The 27970-nt window shown below is 37.2% G+C and overlaps 3 protein-coding genes across 6 annotated transcripts; 2 read left to right on the forward strand and 1 right to left on the reverse strand.

The window, feature by feature from the left end:
• Window positions 1-263: 263 nt before the first annotated feature.
• LOC113666494 (S-adenosylmethionine decarboxylase proenzyme-like) lies at window positions 264-21981 on the forward strand. Of its 2 annotated transcripts, XR_016189206.1 has the most exons (13): window positions 285-3564; window positions 5232-5318; window positions 5625-5751; window positions 6444-6518; window positions 16238-16265; window positions 16874-16919; window positions 17385-17445; window positions 17616-17696; window positions 18536-18625; window positions 18855-18929; window positions 19216-19378; window positions 19671-19751; window positions 20191-21981. XR_016189206.1 is itself a non-coding variant. In XM_089214735.1 (12 exons), exons 1-12 carry the CDS (start codon window positions 3455-3457, stop codon window positions 20332-20334), a joined length of 1005 nt encoding a protein of 334 aa, XP_089070861.1. In that variant the 5' UTR covers window positions 264-3454; the 3' UTR covers window positions 20335-21981. The 2 variants fall into 2 exon arrangements, 1 of the variants encoding a protein (XP_089070861.1); XM_089214735.1 differs by lacking the exon at window positions 19216-19378 and having other exon boundaries at window positions 264-3564.
• On the reverse strand, window positions 21068-24437 carry LOC113666485 (uncharacterized). 2 transcript variants are annotated; one of them, XM_027182277.2, is made up of 4 exons: window positions 24236-24437; window positions 23639-23802; window positions 23366-23450; window positions 21068-23118 (listed from the first exon to the last, which is right to left on the reverse strand). In XM_027182277.2, the coding sequence occupies exons 1-4, from the start codon at window positions 24416-24418 to the stop codon at window positions 22888-22890; spliced, it is 663 nt and encodes a 220-aa protein (XP_027038078.2). In that variant the 5' UTR covers window positions 24419-24437; the 3' UTR covers window positions 21068-22887. The 2 variants fall into 2 exon arrangements, with proteins under 2 accessions (XP_027038078.2, XP_089070862.1); XM_089214736.1 differs by having other exon boundaries at window positions 23366-23447; window positions 24236-24428.
• LOC113666467 (mitochondrial genome maintenance exonuclease 1) lies at window positions 24263-27654 on the forward strand. 2 transcript variants are annotated; one of them, XM_027182261.2, is made up of 4 exons: window positions 24263-24631; window positions 25452-25781; window positions 26184-26501; window positions 26868-27654. In XM_027182261.2, the coding sequence occupies exons 1-4, from the start codon at window positions 24536-24538 to the stop codon at window positions 27321-27323; spliced, it is 1200 nt and encodes a 399-aa protein (XP_027038062.2). In that variant the 5' UTR covers window positions 24263-24535; the 3' UTR covers window positions 27324-27654. The 2 variants fall into 2 exon arrangements, with proteins under 2 accessions (XP_027038062.2, XP_027038070.2); XM_027182269.2 differs by having other exon boundaries at window positions 24443-24631; window positions 25523-25781.
• Window positions 27655-27970: the final 316 nt, after the last annotated feature.

Consider the following 27970-nt stretch of genomic DNA (forward strand, 5'->3'; position numbering starts at 1 on the left):
GTACATTGAAGTCTCATTTCCCCTGTTTCTCAATGTTCGCGTCTTTGAAATATGAGTTACTAGACAAAGAGCAGCGGATTTTTCGAACTTGGTGGCTGGCTTAGACATTCACAGCTGAGTAATCACAGGATGTACAGGAACATACACAACAACTACCAAAAATTGACTAGACGTAAAATCTTGGAGGAGGCTTGTTGCCGGGTTGTTGTATATTGCGGTCATGTATGCGTCATAAGGTGTTACGCGTGGTGTAATGTTGTTTCATTCGATAGGATAATCAAAATAGACATGTCCAAACATGTCCAAATATGCCACGTTGTCAGAAATTAGAAGTTAAAAATAAGCCTCTAGGAAAGCCACCGAGCTTCGAAAAGGAATCGAAACTGCTTACATAGCGAAAGGGAAGAAAATGGAAGGAAATTCATCAGCTGGCAGTACTCCAAAGATAGATTGGCCACCATAAAGAGTAAAGGTTGACGTTAGTCCTTTGTCAGAACGATGACGAAGAGCTAACGCTCGAAACGTCAGCCTTAAAACTCTTAACGGTGGCCAATTTACGTTTTCAACTCAGTTGATAATACTTAATTACCCTGTTATACTCTTCCACCGACGAAGCACCACGGTTTCCTCAGAAACTTACCCTCTTTATTCAAAACTGGATTACCGGGTGGTGATTTACCGATTGCGTAGAAGGCCTTCAAACAACACTGCCACTTCACTTTTGACGGTTTTCTCAAGAGGAAAAGTGAGGAGGAGAAGTGCAACCACCTTATGTTATGTGTTGGAGACAAAGGTCGTGAAATATACAGTGCGTGGGAGCTAAGAGCCGAGGAAGCGAAGAAAATCGACACTTATTACACAAAATACGAAGAATATGTGAAGCTCAAATCGAACAGAGTGGTCGCTAGGTACAAGTTCCACCAGAAATTTCAGCAAGAGGGTGAGTTATTTGAGCAATTTCTTACTGATTTGAAGTTACTTGTAAAAGACTGTGATTATGTCGACCCAGATGAAATGGTTCGAAACAGATGAAATGATTCGAAACCGGCAGAGTCGTCATTGGATGCAATGCTACCAAAACAAGAGGAAGACTGATTCAGGAAGGTTCAGATCTTACCCTTAAAAGAGCCACCGACATTGCTACAAGTGATGAAATGTCAAAAGTACAGTTGGAAAGGATGGCATGCAAAAACGCGACTGTTAATAGTGAAAATCAGCGAAAACAAAAACCTGGGTGTCCTCCAAAGAAACACCCGGTCAAGGAGTGTCACGAATATGGGTATAGACATGACAATAAAAAATGTTTCGCCGAAGGAAAGCGATGCAATAAGTGCCGAAAGCTGAACCATTTCGCCAGGGTTTGCCAATCTAAGCCACATGCTAACAAAGGAATACGTTTAGCTGAAGAATATAGTGAAGAACAGCTATTTTTTAATGTCTTATCTCAATAAACACAGTAGAGTCGAATGAGTGGTATGAAGACATAACAATTGAATCCAAAGTGGTCAAGTTTCAACTGGACACCGGTGCAAAATGTAATGTATTTCCCTACAGAGTAACTGAAGATCTCGGAATTCAGTGCAACATTAATTAAGAAAAAATCATTGAAGTTGAAACCATACGCAGGGTACAAAATTCCTTCTAAAAGAGTAGTGACATTACCTTGTGAACACAAAGGTAACATATATAATTTTGAGTTCCAAGTAATTGAATTGAAGTACCTGCTGTACTCAGTGCTCAAACCTGAAAAGAAATGGGACTGCTGCTCCGAAGACACCAACCACAAGAAAGTCAACTCAAAGAACAACAGTGAATTCCAGAGTGCCTCACACCAAAGGATAAGAACATCCTGAATAACTACTCTGATCTATTTCAAGGTCTAGGATGCATTCCTGGTGATCACACAATCAAGTTAGATTCAAGTATTCCAGCTGTGGTAAATCCACCAAGAAAAGTACTTGTGTCTATTAAAGACAAGATCAAAGAATAACTCGATTTTATGGAGCAGACAGGGGTGATAGTCAGACAAACAGGGCTAACCGATTGAGTGAACAGCGCGGTGAGTGGTTAAACCAAACAAGATCCTTATTTGTACTGACCCCAGGAATTTTAATGAGACAGTCAGAAGAGAGCATTTCCTAATGACAACAATAGAAGAAGTTGTTGCAGGAATGCCAGAAGCAAAAGTTTTTTCAGTTTTAGATGCCACATCTGGTTACTGATAGGTTAGAACGGATGAGGAAAGCTCAAAGCTATGTACTTTCAACACACCGTTTGGAAGATACCGATTCACAAGGTTGCCATTTGGCATCAAGTCAGCACCTGAAGTGTTTCAGCAAACGTATGTTAGAATTGTTTGAGGACATTGAAGGTGTAAAGGTTATAATGGACGATCTTTCTTATCTGGGGACAGGATAATGAACAACATGATCTCAGACTAAAGCAAGTGTTAGCTAAAGTGTGTGAGGTCAATCTCAAATTTCATCCAAAAATATACCTTATCAGGCAGGAGGAGGTTCCCTATGTCGGCCATGTCCTAAGCAAAGATGGGTTAAAACCAGATCCAGAAAAGATTCACGCAGTATAAGAAATGTAGCCTCCTAAGAATCCTAAGGAACTTAAAACATTCCTTGGACCTATGCAGTATATTGCAGAGTTAATGCCCATCAGGGCATCAGTGGTTCGCCACTAAGAAAATTGCTGAACAAAGATGGTGAGTGGCATTGGCATCAAGAGCAAGTTACATGCTTTCACAAACTTAAACTGATGGCCTCTTCAAGTCGAAGGAATAGTTTTAGTCCTGGTCCGCATTTTTGTCAACAAAATGAACACACATCGGTTAAAAAGATGAAACATACGGACCACGTGCAGAGCTGTCAATTGTTTCTCGAACATTATGTATGCTAAATATTCAATAGTGACATCTCATCTACATCTACATCTACTTTTATTAAGTTGGTAAATTCTGGACAGACATCACGCAAACCAACTCGCGCGCAAAGTGAGAAGAATATATGAAGGCTTGACATTATATAAAGAACGATTGTGATCAAATAGAGCAATGATTACTTTATACTAACCGAAGATGAACGCAAATGCGCCTCTAACCAATAAGGTTGCCTGTGATGCTCTTCCGCGTGGTCACAACGTGTGTTGAAATGAACCCGCTACGGGTCCCCTAAAATAAAGCGATGTCATGTATGCGTCATATGGTGTTAGCGTCACTTGACCAGAGGGATTCTGGGTAATTAAAACACAATCAAAGCTCACTCACATGGTTCAAGGCAGTATTAAAGTATATGAACCAAAACCAGAACAACGAAAACAACTTTTGTTCTTATAGTACATAACAAGAGCAGGGCAGTAGTCGCGTGAGAATTCCTTTGACTCGTCTCTTTTGAATGAGAAGCCTTAACTTAGTATAACCCTTTCATTTTGCGCATGTATCGGAACGATGGAAAACGTGGGGTTTTTCGAAGGACCAGAGAAGCTGATGGAAATCTGGTGGACACCGATTTTGGAAGCTGACAGTGGATTGTCAGGAAATTTAAGAACAATTTCCAGGTAAGAGAAACCACTTTTATCGTTTAGTACAATGCATGACGTGATAGAACAACCTTTAATTAAGACATGGTTTGATGCTACACTGGTTTAGAGATTTAACCAGACCAGAGAAGCAACCAGAGTAGCATCAAACCATGTCTGTGCACCTGGTTGCCATGTAAACTTAAATAAACTTTAAATTAATTAAGTAGCTTGAGTTCAAAGTGACTCAATCAAATTCACTGAATGACATCAAATGTATTGAAGCTAAAAGTCAACAACTGTTGGCTCACTAAACTTCGATTCCAAAAGCTTTTTGTTCTTAAAAAGATGAACGGGTAGATTTTATTCCTTACCCACCATTAATCTCTGTGGAAATCAAACAAACTATTAAATTCTTGGCTTTGAGAGGAAATTTATCTTTCTTATCTTGTTGTTGAGGACATAAAAGTGCTGTGGGGAGAGCCATGCCCCCCAGCTAAATTACTTCGAAAGGTAGTTATTTCAAACAGATAGATAGGGTAGGCTGCTTCACTTAATCTTTTTACATATTGGAAGAAATTTGTATCAGACCAGTTTAATTTATTCACTCGAGGTCATTACCAAATGATCAACACTTCATCAAAGTCCTCCAAATGATCAGTGGCAGCCATTATCGTTGAGTTACAAAAATATGAATCCTCAACACATCCATTAAGTATATTACCACACTGTCCCAATACAGATGCAAGACTTGATTACACTGAGAAAGACATAACATTAGACCAGACTAAAAAACAATTTGAACTAGAGACGAGTAGGTCTAAAAAAAAGAAATTGGAAAACTATCCTGAGCAAAGCTGAGAACTGTGCTAATGGAAGGACCTTTTATATATTAAATGCCTCAACCAAATTCACAGAACCACTGATGATGCAAGCTTTGATATAAAAAGTTCCTTATTATCATGATAAAAAAAAAATTACTTCAGCCTTTTATTATCATTTACGTCATAGAGATAATTCATCTCCAGTTTGTCTCGTTAATTACACCAAACCTCCTAAAACAATCGCCAGACAACTTTTTTTACCCTGTCAAGGAAAATTGTACTTCTGGTAAGCATTCCTTGATTTTAAAGTCACCAAGCTAGTGACTGTGAACAAGAGTTGAGCTCAGAGCCCTGACAGAAGAGTCTGTTAACCCTTAAACCATGCAGACTGTAAGAGATTGACTGTTAACTTCTCACTACATTATCAATACGTTATTCAGGAAACAGGTGGTGGGAATAGATAAGCATAACAGCAAGAGGGTGTAATCTTGATATAACATAAAATTCTCTTAAATATTTAACACAGAAATTAGAAGTTTGGGAGAATTTCTAATAGATTTTGACAGCTAGAAGATTCATGTAGCTACAAGAATTTACATTGTTATATACTGTATAATGTACTATATAAGTTCTTCTCTATTTCATATAGTTTTTATTGTAGTTCTTGCTGTTGTTATATTTTGTAGTTAGATATCTGTATTCATTTATTTTCAGTCGAATCACATCTTCACATCTAAATGCAAGTCCATTTGGTTAATAAATTATACATGTATGTGCGTTCACTTTGTGGCATCAAACATGTAGAGTTATAACTTTGGTAAATGATTGAATAAGAGAAAAGATTTTTACTAACCTGTAGCTATGATTTTTATCTTTTGATAGAGAGAAATGGTCAGAGCTTCTGTCATTGGTAAAATGCAGTATTCTTACTGAAAAACAGAATGATGACATGATTGCATTTCTCCTCAGGTCAGGCTCTCTCTAAAGGCTTAGTAATGTAATACTTTCTTGCCTAAGTACCACAACTAAATGAAATAAATCATATGTTATAGTGTGGATGAACAACAAGAAAAGTAGTGATCCTAAAAAGCAAGCTGCAGTTAAAGAATTTGCAGAAAGGTATTATTAAAGCAGATTGCAATTACAGCTTGCCTGCAAGGATGGTTTCTTTACTTGTGTTTTATATGAAGGTCAACAAGTAATTTCTCTCTATTATTTGTGATCAGATTCATGCTCAAAATACACCAAATGACGCTGTCACAATGTTCTTTTCAGTGAGAGCAGCTTGTTTGTGTCCAAAGAACGTGTCATCCTAAAGACTTGTGGCCAAACAACACTCTTGAAGTGTATCAAACCACTGTTAGAACTGGCCAAGAATGAGTGTGGGCTTACTGAAGTGCAGGTAGGAACAGGCTTTTTGAACAAGCTCTTACATATTCAACAAAGGAACTGCTCTGAGAAAATATGATTATTTTGTCAGTGGAATAGGGAAATGTGCTAGTCTCATTTTAAGCACATTGGACTCTGGGTCAAGAGATCTGTGTTTCAAATCTGTGAAGTATATTTGGACACTTGTGAACTATTCAAGAGAAAAAATGCTCAGAATAGCTTCTCATTTGGGAAGAAGCAATATCTGAAAGTTGCTTCATGCTTTTCAAACTGAGATTAGCTGCAGGAGGATGAGTCTCTGGTTCGTAAACTGACTTTCTATAGCTCGCTGTTCAAAGGCTGTAGATTGACTATATGTTTGTGTAGTTTAGTATTATCAACAAGTTGATAATGTAAATTAGCCACCATAAAGAGTTTCAAAGCTTAAGTTTCAAGCTCTAGCCCTTTTGCTCTGACCAAGGGCTAATGCTCAAAACATCAGCTTTGAAACTCTTGATGGCCAATTTACAAGTTACTGTTATACTCTCCCACCAATGCAGCACCACAGCTTCTAAAGAAACTTACCCCTATAAAGATATATATTAGTTTGGCAACTATAACTTAACTCTAACTGTTATAATCATAATAATTAACATGTATTGAGCATATGAATAGGAATAATAAACTGTCGGTTTGTTAGATCTGACAATCTAAATGCCTTTGTAGGATTTCTTTTACTCACGCATGAATTATCAAGAACCCAAACTTCAACCTGCTCCTCATCAAACATTTCAACAGGAGGTCAGTATTATTTAATCCATTTTGTTTATAACATAGCTAGTAAATTTGTCTAATCAAATTCAATTGCGCGAGCGTGCTTCATATTCCTATTGTGCACGAACATGATGTCAGCAAACAAATCCCTCGAGAAAAAAATTTTTCATCGGGTTGAAAATGTTATAAAACAATTGGTTCATAGGTCAGCGTGCGTTCATCGAGATATGAAGCACTTGGGAAGTTTGGAGAGCACACAAGAAGCTTGAGTTGCTCTCGGCTATGCCTCGAGCAACTCTTTTGCATTTTCGTGCTTCCCGCGTGCTTCATATCTTGATGAACGCTCGCTGACGTATGAACCAATTGTTAAATAATCCTCCTCTGGGAACAATGCAAGAGTCAGCAGCAGACCATGTTGACTTTTCTTTGGACTTTGCATTTCACTATTGCAATCATCAGTTCACATTCTGCCTTAAACCCTTTATACATCAGTGTGTATATTCTCCATATAGTTATTTTTATATTGCTTTAGGGGCTGAGAAGGAGAATTTGTTCAACAATCAAAGGTTCTTAGGTTGGCAAGAGACTGTTTGAAATGGCTTTAAAGATCTTAAGATGGCACTGCAACCATCTATTAAAAAGAGAGTCTAAAATATATTAAAGTTCATACGGCAACCAGGTTGACAATCAGACATGGTTTGATGCGACTCTGGTTTAGAGATTTAATGAATGTAACCGAAGAAGTTACAATTCATAGACCCAACGTTTCGACACTCCTGTCTAGTGCTTTCATCAAGGATGATCTAAACGCTGCAACAAGAGGTCCTTTTATACGCTCACTAATTAGCTGCCTTTTTTCTGACAAGGTGTAAATAGGCGTCAGGAAGCAAGCCGCCATCGTCACGATTTAAAGAAAGTCTATTAGTAACTTTGATTTCATCGTCGCGATAAAAAGAGAGTCTGTTAGTAACTTTGATTTCAAATGTTAATTTGGTAACTGGTCCGGTTGCTACCAAGTACTCTCGCTACTGGTCCGAGCGCTACCAACCACAGTCCGATCGCTGCCATTACGAACTCCAATCGTTACCACTGGGAATTACCAACAGAAAATTGGAAAAAAGCCACAAAAATTTATTGAAAAAAATTTATGTGGTAGCATTTTAGAGTATATCTTGAGCGATCACTTCACGATAGGATCGATCAAGACGAAGATTCATTCGTGACGAAACACCTTGCTCACTAGCTTCCATACCAAGTTTCTGCCAACTTGACTCTAATGAATTTACTTCTTACTTCTTCACATAAACTTCAAAAACTAAACGAATAAACTAAAGAATCCAACTCGACCCTGATTTACCTAATAGGCCGGAGTCCGTTCGCTACCAATGGTTTTTTAGTGCCTCAACATTATGAAGAAGACTATCCTATTTCATGTATCAAATTCGTAGGTCATTGGTTTTATTGATGTGTTAGCTCTTAACATGACTGTGAATATATGAAATACCATATATCGACATATATGTGAACTGCGGTTAAAGATGTGAATATGAAAGCGATCTTCGCAATAATGCAAAACTTTATTGGTAGCCAAGGGTAAATCGCGGTCGAGTTTTTCGTTTAGGTGTTGACGTTTATATGAGACAACTATTTCTAATTTATTTCAGGTTACGGTACTTAATCATTTCGTTTTCGATTTTTGTGAAAGGAATGTACTTTAAATGAAGAAAACATGAGCAAACGACTTGTCATGGAGGTTTTTGATTTCACGAAATCGATATGGCGTCGCGCGTCGATCGATTTCTAAATGTAAGGTATTCTGATCTTTGGCAAGTTAGAAATGATAAAGCTAAGCGACAACTACAAAAAGAACATTTTTTTACACTAATTTGGCAATATAGAGGTAATAAAATTGTAATATTACATCCAACTTTTCCAAGACTAAAATTTTATTGGTATAGCAAACGGACTCTGGCCAAGGTAAATACTGAAACATGGAACGGCCTAAAACCACCTAAAACCACCGGATCATGTGTACTATAGGTGGCCTCGGACATATAGGCCGACAATCGACCGATATATCGGTCGATTGACCGATAGTCGACCTATAGTCGGTCGATAGTCGACCGATATATCGGCCGATATGTCGACCGAGGCCACCTATAGTACACATGATCCAAACCACCTACAATCATCTACAACCATCTAAAAAACATCTACAGCCACTCGCAAACTATCTAAAACCATCTAAAACAAGGCATAAATGTCTAAAATAAGGCGAGACGACAACATGTCACGTACACGAAATACGAGAATCGTACAAAATCTCCACCTCCCCCTAAAATATTACTCTCCCTGGTCCCATATATAATCAACCATCTCACGAAATGAAACGGGAGAGTATGCCAATTATATTTTTTATTACCTCCGTTGTAAAAGACTTGAAGAACTTTACGAAATGAACTAACAAGTTACAGAAAAACGATAAACAGGGAATAATACATGGGCGCGCGTAGATATGGAGGTTTTTGTAATGATGATTCAACGCGTCTTAAGAGTCAGCGCTCACGCACTCGACAATTGTTATTCGAGGATTGTCGATTCATTTATTTTCATTCATTCGAGGTTGGCTTTTCTTCCCAGAAAAGGGCTATTGTGTTTATATGATAAACCAGTAATATATGGTTGCTTGTAGATATGGAATTTTTCTTCTCGTGTTCAACTCGACATCTCACTCGCTCGCTGCGCTCACTCGTGAGCTATCGAGTTAAACACTCGAAGAGAAATTCGAGTACTGAAGAAAACGTGAGCAAACTACTTGTTATGGAGGTTGTCGATTTCATCTTTAGATCTTTAAGAAACAAGAAAGAGTTTCCCAAGCTTACGAAATGTTCGTGAGTAAGAAACGAGTATATACCAAGCGAACAACGCTTCATTTTTTTGTCTGAAACGGAGAACGCTTCCCTTTGTTGTTAGAAACGAACAACGTTTTTAGAATCGTCACTCAAACACATTTCAATTCCGAGCATACGATCGATTTCTGTGTAGTCAAAGTCTTCGTGGTCTTAGAAACCTAGAATAAGTTTCTCAAGTTTACGAAACGTCCGTGAGTAAGAAACGATTACATACCAAACGAACAACGCTGCATTTTGTTGGGTGTCTACAAAACGAAGACCGAAGACCGAAAAACGAAGACCCTAATTTTTTTGCCCGAATAAGGCACGGACAGTTAAAAAACCAAGCCAAAGCGTTCCTTAGCGCAAACAGATGTGAAAATAACGGGGATCTTCGTTTTATAGAAAAGACCTCCTGAATCTACAAAACGAAGACCCATATCAAACTCATGGGGTACAAATAGTCTTAACATGAATATAGCGACCACGCCCAGTTCAACGCCCCACTCAAATCGAGTGTAATTTTCGAATATTTTTCCATCGTGCGAATTCTCTACGGAAAAAGCACTCAATGTACCTCTGAAATTTTAAACTATAATATTTTGGCTTTCTATTTCGCTAATTTTCTAACTTGAAGGTAAAGTTTTTCCCCCGTCATTTTTACCTTTTCTCCGAGCGGTTGCGTGAAATTAACAAGGCGTTTTTGATCAAAACACAACCAAGCGAAGGGTCTCAAACGATATCTCTTTTACGCAGGCGCAAATTAAAAATGTACCGCCAGAATTAAAAAGAGTAACAAATTTCCTTTGTTTTGATATGTAAAGTGTCGAACAAAAAGCAGATTTACCCCCGTCATTTTTACCTTTTCTCCGAGCGGTTGCGTGAAATTAACAAGGCGTTTTTGATCAAAACACAACCAAGCGAAGGGTTTCAAACGATACCTCTTTTACGCAGGCGCAAATTAAAAATGTACCGCCAGAATCAAAAAGAGTAACAAATTTCCTTTGTTTTGATATGTAAAGTGTCGAACAAAAAGCAGATTTACCCTCGTCAAATGGCGTTTCAAAACAGCTCTATCTTCCTCCTTTTGATTTTTTCCTGTTTTGTAAGCGTGAAAGCAGTAGGAGAGGGATCTGGATAATCAGAGAGCGCTTCGGGAATTAATCTGCCATCGTTTACTTACGAGATAAACAAGTAAGATTTGTGAAGTTTGTCGCAGTATGAAGTCTAAATAAATGCCTTTTCTAAGCTTGGCTGTATTTTTCGTAAACTTCCCCGATTAATTTTTCGTTTCAGCTTACTAATCTATACTATTTCAAAGCAATGTAAAGACGAAGACGGAGAAAACCATGAGTCGGTCCTTTCAACAATCGTAAACAAAGTGTTTGAGCAATCAGGTATACGAGGTGTAATAATCAATAGCCGCATTTCAGAAGTCTTCAGAAAGAAAATATTCAGCCTTCAGAAAGCTGTCAAGAAAGCTAGTAATCGTGGCGGAAGGCAATTAAATGCACTTCTTAGCAATTTGGAAGCGGGCCCTCGGTATCGATTTAAGGTGTATTACAACGAGGTTGATGTGCATTAGCTTAAAGATGAGAACAGCCAGTTAAGGGGAGAAAAAAGAAAATTAGAAGAATCGTTGGTACAGGAGAAGGCAAAGCGATTGCGAGTGGATGAAAAAGCCCGAGAAGCTCTCGAGAAAGCTGAGAAGAAAGGGGCCTTCTACCAGAAAAAATTTATTCAATTGGCCAAAAAAGTGATTAAAAATGGGAAAAAAGGTAGAGGCCCTGCTAAGAAGAAGTTTAATGACTATTCTAAGCACCATCAAAAGAGAATTAAAAACCAACTGAAGGACGAGTGCCAAACTACACTCTCTTTTCTTGGGCTGTACAATTTTGTTGCAACCAAAATTGAAGTCCTCAACACTGAGACTAATCAATATGAAACTTTCAATCTTGTTGAAGAGGGAGAGCTGCCATTTACAGAGTCTGACCCAAAGGCCCTTGATAATTATGACATTGATAACATAAATATGTGGCTCTACCTCAAAGATAAATTCAATATTTCAAATGAGGCCTGGCATGAAATTGCCATTAAGGCTAATGGTCTCCCCAATACATATTCCATCAAGAAGGGAATTAATGAGCTAAACAGTAAATGGAACTTGAAACCAACACCAGGAGATACTGAAGGTGTTCAGTTAGGATTTGCAGAAAGTTTGCAAGAGCACATTGTTAGGCTTCAGAAGAATGGAGAAATCAATGATGGAGAAACTATTAAGATCAAGCTTAGCGGTGATGGTACAAATATTGGAAAGCGGCTTACAGTTGTCAACTTCACATTTACTATTCTCAATGAAAAGGATGTGGCAATGGCTGAGAAGGGAAATTATGTACTTGCTGTTATAAAAACTACAGAGACATATCATAATCTGAGAGACAGCCTAGCAGACCTTCAAATGGAAATGTCAAACTTAAAGGAGATAAGTGCAAATAATTGCACCTATAAAATTGAATACTTTTTAGGAGAAGATTTGAAATTTTTAGCACTGGTATGTGGTTTAGGCAGGGCAAATGAGGATTATGCTTGTGTTTGGTGCAAGTGTCCCAGGGAGCAATGGTGGGACACAAGCAAAACATGGCCAATTAATGACCCCAAATTTGGTGCTAGAACTGTCACCGAAATAACAAGGTTTTCCACTGGAAGGAAATTAAACTGTAAGGCACAACCATTATTTGATTTTATACCTATGGACCTTGTCATCATAGATATATTACATTTTTTTCTGAGGATTTCAGATGTTTTGATTAACTTGTTTACAAGAAAAAAAAACCTCTGATAGATTCCCAAGAGATAAATATAAACACATGGCATGTTATGAAGAATTTATCAAAAGTATGGGAATCACTTTTAATTTTAGAATCAACAAAGAGAGCAAAAAGCTGGAATATAGAGATCTTACTGAACCAGAAAAGTTGAAACTCTTTCAGAATATAAAAATTCTGACCTATGCTTGTCAAAACAAAGACATACAAGTGATCTGGGCTAAATTTATGGACATAATTGGTGATTTGAGGCTAGATTTTACATCTGAAGAGGGTATTCTTGAACTGCAAAGAAACAGCAAATCATGGTTTGAGCACTTTCTCAAAGTTTACTAAGCAAAAGATGTCACTCCCTACATGCATGCACTATGTTATCATGTTCCTGAGTTCCTGTCACTTTATCAGAACATAGCATATTACACACAGCAAGGCTTGGAAAAATACAATAATAGAGCTTCTAAAGATTTCTTCAGATCCACAATTCACAAAGGGGTTGATGCCCTCAAACAACTGTTTCTGAAGAAAAACAGGATTCAGTTCCTGGAGGCAGCAGGTTATGAAAGGGTTTAAGAACACCTACAACGATGAGCTTGTATTCAATGATTGGACTTCTTTGTCCCAGCCGATACTAAATAGTTCCTGGAATTACATAGGCAAAATCTTCAGCTACATTTAAAATTCTTTCATCCCACTTCAGCCCCAGATATGAATCAAGCACCCTATTTGACTCCGATTGGTAAACCATCTTCCCTCGTTGAAGAACGCCGGGCAAAACACTCCCAACACCTTCCATGAAAACATCTTGGTCAACATTAAGGTCTATGTTTATATCAGGGTCCTCTCGCCGTCCAGACCAAAGCTTTTTCTTTATTTCACGAGCAAGTTGGCCATAGAACGATTCTTTTCTATCCTCTAGAGAGTTTTCCGAGGGAATGAACAGCTTTTCGCAGCGAACAAACGGAAAATATCCAGATCCTCTATCGGCCCCCAAGGGTGTCCATTCATCGAAGCATATGCTATAGCCAACGTCATGAATTTTCAACCTCTCTTGTTGATTTTGTCAACCTCCCTGATCTCAATATCATACAGTTTTGTATCTTTCTATTGTGGATTCGCCTTTCTAACGGGGGTTTATTTCAAGTATTTGTTGAAAAATCGCTTTGCTTTTTTTATTTCCCTCTTTAGCCTGTCCGCCATTTTGAAAATTCGCAACAAAGAGCATGTTTGTGCATCACGAAGGCTTAGTGGTCGCGTACACCTGGAACCGAGAAAAACAAATGTTCGTCGCGCTGGGGAAAGAGTTTGATATGTTACTAAAACGCTTTGTTAGACCCCAATTGACGCGAAATCAAGGGGATCTTCGTTTTGTAGAAAAGACCCCTTGAATCTATAAAACGAAGACCCTCACTAAAACGCTTTGCCAGACGCCAATTGACGCGAAATCAATGGGGTCTTCGTTTTGTAGAAAAAGCCCCCTGAATCTATAAAACGAAGATCCTTGCTAAAACGCTTTGCCAGACCCCGGGGAAGGGGGGGGGAACTCCTATATATTGCCTATAGGGGTATGTGCTGCCCGACGGGGTCATGATTTCGGAGCTAAAACGCTTTGTCAGACGCCAACTGACGCGAAATCAAGGGGGTCTTCGTTTTGTAGAAAAAAACCCCTGAATCTTTACAACGAAGACCCTTGCTAAAACGCCTTGTCAGACTCCAAATGACACGAAATCATTAGGGTCTTCGTTTTGTAGAATTCGAAATGACCGTGTGAATATTCAAAACGAATACCCTCGATTGGATAGTTCCCTTTGGCAATGAAAGTTAGACACAAAAAGAATAAAATATTGTTTTATTTGTGGTTATGCAATTCTGGAATTATAGAAACTATACACAGGGAAAATGTCTTCGATTCCTGATAAAATTAACAAAATTTTAAATACTCATTCCTATTTAAAAAACATTAACAGAAACTAAAGTAAACAACGATGTGCTAATTATCAGACTACAGTGAAATTAAAATCCCCTGTATCACATTTGCAGTGATGTATAAGTATGTATAAAGTATGTATACAGGCATGCGTGTTCTCCCTACTATTGACCTAAGCTAGAATATACGAGGAACTAATTCATACTAGGAAAAATGGCTGCGATCCTCATTTACAGGGTTATTATTCTAACAGCAATTACAGGGAAAAAATGGTACTCATGTTTCCTTCGAAATATCTTGTCTTAGTAGCTCGCTTTCAAAGTACACATTTTGCCAGTGGGTTGAGAGTGATGCACCAAAGCAAAGCTTTGCGAAATATGAGCGCATAACCTAATGTAAAAGGCCTATTCAGCCAATTATATTAGGATCAGTATTAAGTCGCGCAAGAATGCACAGAACAAAACTTCCTTTACAAAATATGTGCAATTTTTATAGTGTCTTTTTATATTCAGTTATAACCTGTCAGCTTTAAGAATCCTTGTTTGAAAGTGTTAAAAATTGAGGCACAGCATGCAGAAACCTCGGCATCACTGCTTCTATTTAAGAGATTCCAGGCAAGATAAGCACGGTTTCTAAACTCTTATATCTACCTTGATTTAGCAAAAGGTACCTAAAGAAATTGATCATAATACTACACTTCTAACAAAAAGCTTTTTGCAGAGATCATTCCGTGCGGAAAATCATATCTCAAGGAAGCGTAAATTACTGTACTATATGTCTTTTCGGACCAACAATTGTATCAAAAGCATATCAATGTAATCGTGAACTCTAAAATTTAATCAATATTGTTTACATAATGAAGTAAAAGCATGTTTGAAAATAAACTTTAAGTGAAAGCGCGTGAGCCGATCTGAAGCTTTCTCAAGCCATGCACGATCTCAAATAAATCAAGGAAAACCATTCTACATTGCCGAAAGCTTCATTTTCGAGGAATTCAGAAATAAAAGCTAGCACCATAGCTGACTCAGTAACAGGTTTCGCATATGGTTTATGTCAGTGGGCGACAGGATTGGAAACTCACGCCCACAAACCAAAGCTCCGTCATAAAATTGGATAGCTCGTTCTAAATCAGGAGCTCTGAAATCATGACCCCGTCGGGCAGCACATACCCCTATAGGCAATCGGTCTTCGGTCTTCCGTCTTCGGTCTTTGGTCTTCAATCTTCGGTCTTCGATCTTCGGTCTTCGTTTTGTAGACACACACATTTTGTTATTGGAAACGAACAACGTTTCCCTTTGTTGTTAGGAACGAACAACACATTTAAGAATCTTCATGGTGTTGTTGGAAACAAAGAGCGCTTTAGTGATAAAAAATTTCTCAACGTTATTGTCTATTTACAGTCTGAAATTCTGATCTTTTTAGTATTTGTTTCTTTTGGGCATTACCAAAATTTCGGGCAACATGACTCAGGTTTTGGGCATCATGACTTTGGGCGAGATGACTCTCGGGCAACTTGACCAGTTACCAGTGATTGCTCAAGTTATACTTTACAATGCTGCAGAAAATTTCATCCACAAGTTTTTGTGGCTTTTTAATAAGTTTCATTGATGTTTTCTCTTCATAATTATTCCCAGTGGTTGCAATCAGACTTCGTTATGGCCGCAATTGGACTGTGGTTGGTAGCGATCAGACTGGTAGTGAAAGTACTTAGTAGGGACTGGGCCATAATTCATTCAATGTACAGAAAGCGTTGAAAACAAAATTGTTTTCTTAATTTTTAGTGATTATATTTGCAGTAATTAGTTAAGCTGATGTTTTTATCAAGTTTTTAGTTCTTTACAATTCTTATTACCTGCCTGGTTTTCCACCTTTGCTTTTTTTGGGAAAGAAAACTTAAAGAAAAAGAATAGCAAAACTAATTGAGCTCACTTGCACTGTTAAATTCTTGCAGTTCTGGGCTTATATACATGCAATTTCTCCCTGGAGCCTTGAAAGAATAGGGAGCAGAAACATTCAGCTTTATACTTCACTTGATGACCAGTGTGAATCAGAGTTTACCACCTTCTTCTAACTTTTTAAAAATCTTTTCCTCATTAATTTTGTTAGGTTGAGTGGCTGGATCAGTTGTTTTCTGGTAATAGACCCTGAAAATCATTATTTCATATAACCTCTATTAATCTTATTAAAAAAAGAAATTGATTAAAAGTAATTCAGTTAACCCTTTGACTCCCAAGATCTCATTAATAATTCTCCTTAGTGTCTACCATACACTTCTTGTGATTTTAGTTTGGAGAATTTGGTATTGGATCAACTAATAATCCCCTAGTTAATATTTTTTTATTCTCATCACTTGTCTGCTTGATACTGTAAGGAGAAATTCTTTCTTGGTCACTCATGGGAGTTAAAGGGTTAAACACAACTCTAAATGAAACTGTCTATGTTAAAACCCCTATCTACCATTTTTGAGGTTACTTTCATTTTACTGTGATGTTTTTCATACAAGTAAGAATTATGAACTGTTTTATCTTTGAGAGTGTATATAGTCCTTGAATCGAAGGCAATTTTGCTTGCAGTTTTCATTTTGTTCAAGTATTACTATTCTGACTCTCTATGTATAGTTTTGAGATCAGATGCCAAAGCAATGAAACCAGGGCCACAAGTACTACAGCTCACTTTATTTCAATAGAAACTTTAATTTTGTGTTATTTTATTCATGTTGTGTTAATGATTTTCTAATTTTAGATGGTGCAGGATACGCTCTTGGACGATTGAATGGTCCTGACACATGGTAAGTAAGTGCTGTGGTAATAATTTACCAATTCAACAAGTTCTTTTGTATAGAGCTATAAAAAATAATGTCTGTTTGTCCAAGTAAAGCAGGTTTTCATCCTGAAATAGGATATGAGACATTGGAAATCCTAAATGTCATGCAACCTCAGAATTTCTCTCCCAGGCAAGGAAAATCGTGGTGCTCTAGGGAGGCCATGAGGGGGAGGTGGAGGGAGAATTTGAAAGCAAGGTTCTAATGTTTCTAATGAGTCGTTTCTCTTAAAATGATTCGAAACAATGTAAGTCCTGAACTCGGTGACAAATTACAGACAATGGCCAAGAGTTCTTTAAACTTGAAAATGTACTGACAGTCGTTTCCCATTCATTTGCCTTGCAATGCAAATACTAATTGACCTATGTCCCTTTCACTTATCACATCCCTGTATTTGACATAATACCTTGATCAATTTGTCTTCTTTCCCAGGTTCTTATACACCCTGGACAACATCCTTCCTGGTGTGACTCAGCCAGACCAAACACTGGAGATATCTTAAAACAAAAACTACTTGCTTAATGTCTTCTGTCTAGTTTTCTTTTTCTCCTTTTTTTTATTATCATTTTGTTTCATTATTTTGCATCAATTTGTCATAATAGAAGTCTTAAATACCAATTGTTATCAGTGTGATAAAGAATCACGAATCCTTAGCCTGCAAACATTTTGATGCATGATCTTGACCGAGAGGCAATGAACAAGTTTTACAAGTCAAGTTCTTCTAATGCAGATGAAGTGACCAGAGTAAGGACTGATTTTATGTAGAAATGCACCAGTTTTAAAGTAATCTCTATTCAGTTGCATTATAATACTGTTAATATATGATGTGAGTGTTCAGAGACAAATGAGGGTTTTGACTTCCCTCCCATTATCCAAGAAGACAATTCTAGTCAGGGTGAATGATTCAACCCCCTTAATTTTAATATGCTTATACTTTTCCTACTGCAGCTGGTTGTTTGGATGTGTTGTATTTTCAAGCTCCCTCCTCAAGAAATCTCCTCAAATTCCATATATTCTTTCCTAAAATGTTGGAGGATCACCCATTGTGATTGACAAGGAGTTTTACTGACCTAAAAAAAAATCTGTTCCTTTTGGTTGAGAAGATTATCTCATACTCTTTAAGTTTGTCTTTCAAAACCCCTTCAACCCCTTAACCCTTTCACTTCCAAGATCTCATCAGTACCTCTCCTTACTGTCTACCTTTCAATTTGTATGATGTTAATTCAGAGAATTTGGTATTGGATCAACTATGAATACTCTCATTGATATTTTTCTTTATTCCCATCACTTGTCTGCTTGATACTGTATTGGTATTGTAGAGAGAAATTTTGTCTTGGTCATTCATGGGAGTTAAAGGGTTAACTCCCAGAAGTGATAAACATATAACTTCTCCCTATAATATCCATACATTATCCAGCAAACAGGTAGTGAGAATACTCAAACATATCAGTTCCAAATTATCTTGATCTAACACCAAGTTCTGGTTACTAATTTACAAGGAAATGTGTAGCAGCTTGAGGAGAGAATTGATGTTCAGATCTTGAGAGTTAAAGGGTTAATTTTTCCTGCCTGTTTTTTTGTAGGTCACAGGCATAAGTGAATTTCTCCCTGGAGCCTTGATTGATGCTGCTTTGTTTGATCCTTGTGGTTATTCTGCAAATGGCCTCTTGGATGTGAGTAAATTGGAAAAAAAATATATTGTGGCCAATCTTGTTAAAATTTTAAGATACTTTGGTCTGTATTTTGAGAAACTGCCCATACCGTTCACATTTACCCTCAGGTAGAATTTTCATGGAAAGGCCCTGATATGGCAAGGTGGATATAGCCTTTTAACTTTAAACATGCTGAGTGTACATTTGAATTTACCTCACACTGAACTAGTCTTTCCTTTTTCTTCAACAGAACAGCTACTTTAGCATTCACGTTACCCCGCAAGAGGAATGTTCTTATGCCAGTTTTGAAACCAATGTTAAAGTGGTTAGTCAGTAGGCACTAAGTCATGATTCACACTGTTATTTCTCAGTTTATAAGGTCAATTCAACTAAACTTACATCAGACAAGTCAGTTTTTGTTGGTGAGAAATCAGTTGTAAATCTAGCTCATTCTCAATGTGGTGTTGTTTTTCATCCTCATCATCCTCATCTGCTTGACACTGGATTAAACAATATATGTAATGAGAATATACACATTAACAACACCTTATAGATTTTACTTAATGGAGGATTAAGGAGAAATTTAATCCTTAAACTCTTTTGAATGATAGAGATTGAACTTCTCCGGACAAAACCGGTGGTGAGGATAGAACCTGATGGTTAGGATAGAATAATTCAACAGCTAGAGAAAGTTAACTTGATACAGCACCAAATTCACTGATTAGTGAAATTTGTAGAAGCTTGAAAGAAGAATTGTGAAAGAACCTTGAAGGGGTAATGAAATGAAAATATCTGATATCTTTCTCACTGACTTCTTATGTAAAACATGAGGTAAAGTTTTGAAGACATATATTTTAACCTGAGGTCTGTAGGTTTTATCACATAGCGGTTTGGTAAATTCTTGGTGATACAGATTTTAGCAATGTTTTCTGTCAAATTTAACTTATGGCAATGGTCATAGGCCTCTTAACAACAGTAACAGGAATTTAATCAAATTATAACTGAATTGGTAAAGCATTTCAACACAGAGTTCTTCACAATATGACCTCCTTCCATTCTCTTATAGTCATGCTACAAGGAGCTGATATCCAAAGTTCTTAAGACTTTTAAGCCTGGAAGATTCCTCATGACTTTGTTTGCTAATGAGGTCAGTACCACCAAAGGTTAAGCCTGTACAAAAGCCAATTGGCCCATCCATTGGAAGCACATCCTGGTTTTCATAGCATGAAGTGACTAGGAGTGTTACTGCTCCCCCCTGGATGGGAGGCCAGTCTATTGCAAGTTTCACCCCCCCCCCCCAGTATTTCATCAGGCTTCCCTTACAATTTGCTGGTACTTATATATACTCCTGGGGGTATGAGGCACTGTGAAAGTTAATTGTTGCCCAAGAACACAGGACATTGACCTGAGCAAGTCATAGACCTAGGCCATCTTAACCCAGAGTCAAGCGCATTAACCATTAGTCCATGGCATCTCCCACAAGTGCTACCATTTTGCTGTCATATCTCCTGCACTCCCTGGAGCTTGAAGATTATTTTTGTAGTGTTAGAATTGTCCCCTTGACATTAACAACTGATTTTACCCAGGGTGCGCCATGTGGCTTTTCATACAAGACTTTTCAAGAAGGATCTATACCTGGATACAAACTGGATGATCTGCAGTTGTCACAAATGAAGATGTATAATCTGACCTATGGCCATTACAAAAGAATCCATGAGAAGCTTCCATAACCTTGATAAGCTGCATCAACCAAGAGGCATACATTATACTCAACTGAAATGTAAATTTACAACAGGTAGTACACCAAAGCTACTGAATGTATATGTAAGGTTTTCGTTCAGAAATGTAACTGTATTAGCAAGAGGAGTATCTAAAGTAACTGGAGAAATTCTCCAATCTTCACAGTCTAAAGGACACAATCCTTATGTGATTTTAGTGGTAAAATTTGTGATAAATGTCTGGTGGTTAATAATGGCCTAACTCTATTTAATCCTGATGACTAATCAATGCCTTGACTGACACTTTTTGACATGAAAAAGGAGCTAAGGAGAATATTGAGCTCTACTTAAGTATCTCATGCACCTCTTTGCTTTCATTATCTTTGAGGTTGATACTATAAAGATTTTACTCCTGAGTAAATGTTTTAAAGCTGGGAGTAAGAGCAGTTTGGGGCCTGATAAACTTCTCATCTAAAAGGCAGAAGAAATTAAAATACCTCAGTCTGCAGGCAAGAAATGCCTCTTACTAACTGAGTTTGAGGTCCATACCGCAAGTTATGGACCAAGTTTTTTTCTGCTCAGATTTATGGCCCAGGCATATATACAAAGTGCACAGAAAGTAAATCCAAGCAGATAATAACAGGGTTATGTAACTTGGAGTACACACTGAGAAAAGGAGTTTAAGAAGGTAGTTACTACATCTTTGAGCTCAAATAGAGGGGGAAGATTACAGTTTAAACAAACCTTTGAATTTAGTGGGCACTACAGTGAAATATTGCCCATTTAATTTACCAATTATAGCAAACATACAAATTTAGAGATACAATAAAAACTGTCACAGCCATCAAATGCAATTGTTATATACCCAGACTTTCACTCAACAAAGCACTGTGATTGGTTTTAGGGTTGGGGTTAGGGGTTACAATTGCACAGTTGTTGCCTGCGCACCAAATATAACAGCATGTTTTTGCCATGATTGTTTAAGGGAAACTCTAAATATATAACAAAGCTCTTAATGTATGATCCCTCACGAAACTAGTTAGTTTTGTTTTCCCTCAAGTCCTGATGTTTCCCTCGACTTCCTCTCAGGAAACATTGGGACTCTTGGGAAAACAAAACTAACTGTTTCCCCTCAGGACCATACATTAAGTGCATAATGTACTACAGAGTTCAAACTATATTTATCATACTTTTCTTTTACCTGGTATATTATGAGTTTAACTATTCTGATATTTATTTGCCAAAGATTATCTTTCATTGCTTAGTGTTGGCCAAGACTCTGATAACTACTACTTAAATTAATATGTATTTTTGCTCTTGGTGTATTGGAAGCATACAATACAACCTGTAATGCTTCCAACTTAGTGTAAAGAATTAATGGGTTCCTTCATAAGAGATTGTAATGGCCTGTTTATATTTTCAACTCAACAAGAAAAACAACTGGTCATTTATATTTTTATTCATTTAAAAATTAGGTTTTCAAATTGAATATGATGTTATCAAATACCTGCCATTAAGTCTATTATGTAACTACAACCATAACATAAAATAAATGAGAAGTAACTACCAGTAACTTACATTCTTAACATTATGACTGTCAGAAAACTTATCTATTAAACATGTTGCTTATGCAGTCATTAAACTTGACATTAGTTTCCATGTAATATTGCTTTCTAATAGAGACTTGCTATTTACATATGATTGGTGCATTTTGAAAATGTTGCTATTCATTTTGTAGTTGAGCTAACTATGGTTAATTCTCACTAATGCCTTGGAGAAAGCACAAATATGAATTCTGACAAGAAGAAAAAGCTGAAAGTAATGTATCTTCTTACTTCCAGAGAGAACCAGACAGAACTAATTAATTTTCAATGTTCCTCTTTTTAAAGTCAGATTCAACTGGGGGGTTTGGTATGCAGGCTTAAGTGGAGGGGAGAACTGAACCCTACCTTTACTTCTATTAATTATTTTCTTCCTCAAAAGAATGCTGTTATCCTAGTAGACTGTGACCTACATCATAAATTGTAGAGTGCAATAATAACTAAAAGCTCAACTGCACTCTTAGATAACACACTTAAAATCCAGTGAAACCCTGTGTGTAGGAGAGACATCTCAAAGAATGACTGTGGCTGATTTATAGGTACGACTGTGGCCTAGATCTTCTCATACATTGGCCTTGCCTGCCCCATCTCAAACAGCCTCCATACAAGGCGTGTTTTACTTACAGTGTTTCAACATTAAAAATGTGTATGGAACCATAGAGTTTATATGCAATATGTGAATTTTTTAAATAGGCGCATAATTCATGAATTTATCATCAGCCTATGGCCTGATTTGCTTCATGAAATGTACATGACTCGTGAATTTGTTCTTTTATTTTATGGAAACCTCAAGATTTCACTGAAACCTTGAACACAAGAACAGAGATTTTGTTTCTTTTTTTTAAATAAGTGACACATGAATTTTCTAAAATTTATGCAAGAAACAGGATCAGAATCTCCCCTATGCTATTCTCAGTTGTGACAAGACAAACAATCATTTAACACTGTAATCATTTAACTGTAGTTAACTTGTTGAAGTACAACCAGAACAATAGCCTTCTGTTTGTTCAGGCACACCATAGGCTCCATGAAGGGTAAAACTACTTGGTCCAATGCTGTTCTCTGATGAAAATGACAGATACTGCTCATGGCTCTCACACAGTTTGTAAGCCATTGTTTCAAAAGCTTCTTTCACATTAGTACAGTCTTTGGCGCTTGTTTCTAACCAACACATGGAATTCAACTCTGCAAATTCCTTTTGTGAGTTAAAAGAAACCAAAGAAATAATTACACAACTGAAAGGCAAAAGTGCTGGACTAGTAATGGTTTTGTGCACAAGCCCTCCACCCAGGTCCTAGCCAAACACTTTCTATTTTGCCTTGAGCTTTAAACCTATTGGATGCATTATCAAAATAGCCAATTGGTCTCTGCCTCTAACTGGTTTAGATTTTTAATTACTTGAAAAAAAAAATCATGTATAGCAAATTATTAAAATTGTATACCCTTATGTCATCTTCATCAACTTCTCTTTTATCCTCCAAGTCACATTTGTTACCCACTAAAACTGTAACTGTATCTGATCCACTGCTGAAAATGTAGAATTTTATACAGCCAGTTAGTTATTGAGATTTGGGCTAACTTTCTGGCCTCCAAAAGTGAAACTAACAAATATTTTTTTATCATCAAATGACCATTAACATGTGATGAGGGATGCAGGATGTTATTTTTAAAGGTGGTAAATCTGCACAGGCACAAATACTGAGAAATTTGATTACCTCTTCTGGTAAAATTCCTCCAACCAGTGAGTCTGGATATTTTCAAATGATTTGCGTGATGACAGAGAGAACACCATGAGTGCGCCCTGAGCACCCCTGTAATAGGAGCTGGTCAGTCCATTCTGTCTGAATCTCTCTTCACCTGCTGTGTCCCACAAATGAAGCTGACGAAAAGTACATGACACCAATAATATATGCATATAATTCAGCTTAAAGCAACAGGAAAATTCAATTGAGTGCTGAGAAACCAAAACCAAAGTAAATCAAAGCATAATTTCCGGGGGTTCAATTTAGTAGGTACAGACCACCTGGAATGATCGTCGAAAACATGATCGTCGAAGACATGATCGTCGAAGACATGATCGTCGAAGACATGATCGTAATAAATTTCCAAAACCCAAATAACACGCATGCACAAAAAAACTAACATTTAAAGCTTAAATATTGGACTGATGCCCTTCTCCAATACTCAACTTTAATCTAATGCACATACTGACATTTGTAAAGGGAAGAAAAGGTTTGTGGCAACAATCACCATGTCAGCAATTTCGTTCCTAGATTGTTACCCAATTACTGCACGTTGCCGCCTTTACTTACCTTGACTTTCTTCCCGTCTACTTCCAGGTCGTGGATAAAAAAGTCGACTCCAATAGTCGTAGGAAGTCGTTGATCAAAAACATTTGAGTGAAATCTTCTAATCAGACTGGATTTTCCAACGGAACTATCTCCCAAAACAAGAACCTTGAAAGCGTAGTCATGGTCCGACATGTTTGTTGACATCTCCTAGCACCCAGTCTTTTGCAACTAACTAATAGAAAGATGGCGGATGAAGTTGTACGTTGGGATGTTGCAACGGTAAAGACCCGTAAATAGATTTCTTGCCATCGTTTGATTAAGATGGCTCTTCTTCAATTGCAAGGAACTTACGGATATTCCAGAAAGCTGTTACTACGTTGGAATCGTTGTGGTTTTAGATTCAAAACCAACACAAAGGTACAACAGTAATTTCTCGATATATTGACCAGAGCACTTTCACATTTCACTTCAAGTTGATGATAGTCTGTAATGTTTCAATCGATAGTGTCTCTTTACTCTTGATCGTATTCTCCCCTAGGAATTTCAAATAATTTTATTCTCCTTACCGTATCAAAAAATTTCAAGTTCATGCGAGAATTTAAGGAAAGATATCCAACTGCAGGGGATAATTTTGACGTGTAACACCAACTTATCACACCCAATGTTAAATTATGCGGCAGATAGCTAGTGGGGAGAATTGACTTTAAAGTGCTGCTTGTGCTTGTCACCAGTGCTATAAAAAAAAGGCCAAGGAAAAAACGTATTTTGAGGTTTTAATATAACTTTTGGTTGGAAAAAAAAACACCTCATCCATTTCTCCGGAATTAGCAAGCCCTTCACTTAACTCAGAAGAGCGTTGAAAAGAATTCACAGCAGAAAAATAAAAGATAATGAAAACAAAAACACAACAGACAGGAAAGTCCTCAATAATGAACCAAAGCTCTAATTGAATCCAATAAACCATGTGTTGCCATCTGAGGTTTAGGCACAGTAAAATGTAAAGAACACAACTCCAGAATAACAATTAAGTAGTATATTTATGAGCACATTTTCCCAATTTCCCTGCACCTATGGACTCCTTTGCAGCTATCGTTCAGGTTGTTTTGGATAACATGCTCCCCATTGAGGAGAAGGGAGCATGTTGTGTTACAAGCTCAAATGGTGACTGTGGTAAAGTTGGGTTTGCCATTTTATTGTTACTTTGAAGTTATTCATGGGTCTGTGAACTTTGTTTTAGAATATTTCACAACTGGATAATGATACAGATGGTGCTGAGAGTGAGATTCACAGTCTATTTGTAAATCCTAGCAGGGGAGCTAATCAGGAAGCTGTTTCTTCATTGTTGGAGTCACCACTCTCACTGCAGTACATGAACAGAAATCAAAATGGCGAAAGAATCTACCTCGGCAAGTATCCCAGTGTAACATCAATTCTTGGTCAAACTAAGCCTCCAAATGAACATTTTGCTTTGCTAAATTGGAGGAAAGCTCAGATTTCTGAGCTAGGAAAGAGAAAGTTTAACAAGCAAGCACAAATCACCTTTAGGAAGGGACAACTTTTTCATCAAGTAAGTGATGATTCATAATGCATGTAATTGCTTCACCTAGAAGAAATAACTGGTTAATTATAAGGGAGAGTGTAAGTGAGTAAGTAAGTAAGTAAGTTAGTTTAAACTCTTTATTTAAAGCATGCTTATTTTGCAAAATTTTACAAAAGTTATGTGGAGAGAAGAAGATCAACTCTCTGACCCCTAAGAGTGACTAGTATCTAATTTCTCCTTAGAATATTACCCCAGAATCAAACATTAAGTTCACTAGAATGAAGGAAATGATCACCATCTAAAGAAACTCTTGCCTATTAAACAAATTCTCCTTGTCATTACCTTAGAGATTGTATAAGGAACAGTAGGGAGAATATGCCTACAGATGTTAGGGTGTAAAGGGTTAATATTTGTATTTTTTATTAATAGGCTGTTCAGCTGTACTTTAACAGCAGTAATGTACCAGTTATAGAAGAAGGTTCAAGTGATGCAGGATACTGGCAGAGTGTCAAACATGTGTTTAAAGATATTACAAATGTAGTGGCTGTTGAGAGTGCTGTGGCACATCCTTTGTTACAATATGCTGGGACTCTTGACCTTATTGCAGAGTATAAGGGTACACTGAGTGTGATAGACTGGAAGACTTCAGCAAAACACAAAACTAACCTCAAAGACTGCTATTCCTACCCTCAACAAATTGTGGCTTACGCTGGTGCTGTAAATTTTGATGAGAACTATCCATTTCAGGTTTGGTTTGTTTTGTTTTCATGAATTTTACAACACTTTAGGACAACTCACAGAAATTGTAGGCTGTGCAACAGTTGTTAATCCTTCAACTCCATGAGACAGAATTTCTCCTTACAATGTCATCATGATATCAAGCAGGAAAGTGATGAGAATTTTAAAAAAAAAAATTAGGTAATTATTAGTTGATCCAATACCAACTTCTCCAAATTAGCATTATAAGAATTGTGTGGCAGACATTGAATTGTATGGGAGAATTAATAGATAAATGAGATCTTTGGAGTAAGTGTGTTGAGATAAAGCCTTGATTAGTCTTCTTATGTCATTCTCATTAGAAAACTATTATTAAAATATTTTTCTCACCTACAGGTTTGTAATGGAGTGATAGTTATTGCATATGAAAATGGTGACCCAGCAGATGTTCACTGTCTGTCACAGGAAATGTGCGAATCTTATTGGATAGAGTGGCTGGCACGATTGCAACAATATAGAAAAAAATTCCCAGAATGTGTTATTAGTGAAACTGATTCAGAAGCCAGAGAAACTAGAGATGACGTGCATGAGGGTTGCAAATTTGAGGCATCAACTGATTCTCCCAGGTCAAGATCTGTGAATAGCATTGGTGTGCCTTTGAAAAGCCTCGGTAGAATAGTCAAAGATGAGGATGTTATCAATGATGAGAAAGTTGTTGATGAAGAGGAATTCCTGTCCAAGAGACGATTTTATGGGTTTTCTGCCTTGCTAGCTATGATCAAATCACCAGAGGCATTGAAAAGACTGTGTCAGAGTATTCTTCAACGTGTTTCTTCCAAGGGGAAAAAATAAGTAAGTTTGGTATTGTTAGCATGAAATGCCTTCCCTGCTCTGTGCAGTTTGATTGACAGGCTTGCACCTTAGAATGTTGTCTCTCTCACAAGCCTATGAGGTACAATCCCTTCAATTGAAGAAAAATTAGATAGGAAACTATTTTAGCTTTTACAGACGTTTTTTGCCATAAGAATTACACTCTTTACTATGTGCAATAGCCAAGAGAGTAAACCCATGTGCCACCAGCTGTGACTGTGTGGGTGATAGTGATGTCAGTATTCTGCTGAAAAATGCAGATAATTGCATGCAAAATGCAAATAAAAGAAAGCATGTTTTCAAATTCTTGGGATTGTATTGTATTACTTTGTTTTTCTTGTTGTTGTTGTTTTACTTTTTGTTCTGTTTTGTATTTGTCTTTTAATTTTTACTTAATCAAAAAAATATCATGTTGCATTCATTCTGAGTGCGGTTGTTTGAGACTGGTAAAGATTCTTCGGTTGAAGATCGAGAAAATGAAAGACACAGCATATACAAACAACAAAACTATTAATAGTACCTAGGGTCACTTGTGCTGTTAAAAAAAATCCCCGCTATTTCAATGATTTCTTCTCGGCCAAATTTTAATATATTTGGACAGTCTCTCAGCCGCGAACATATTAGCTGAC

This window comes from Pocillopora damicornis, chromosome 8 (genome assembly GCF_964200805.1).
Source record: "Pocillopora damicornis chromosome 8, jaPocDami1.2, whole genome shotgun sequence".
NCBI lineage: Eukaryota > Metazoa > Cnidaria > Anthozoa > Scleractinia > Pocilloporidae > Pocillopora > Pocillopora damicornis.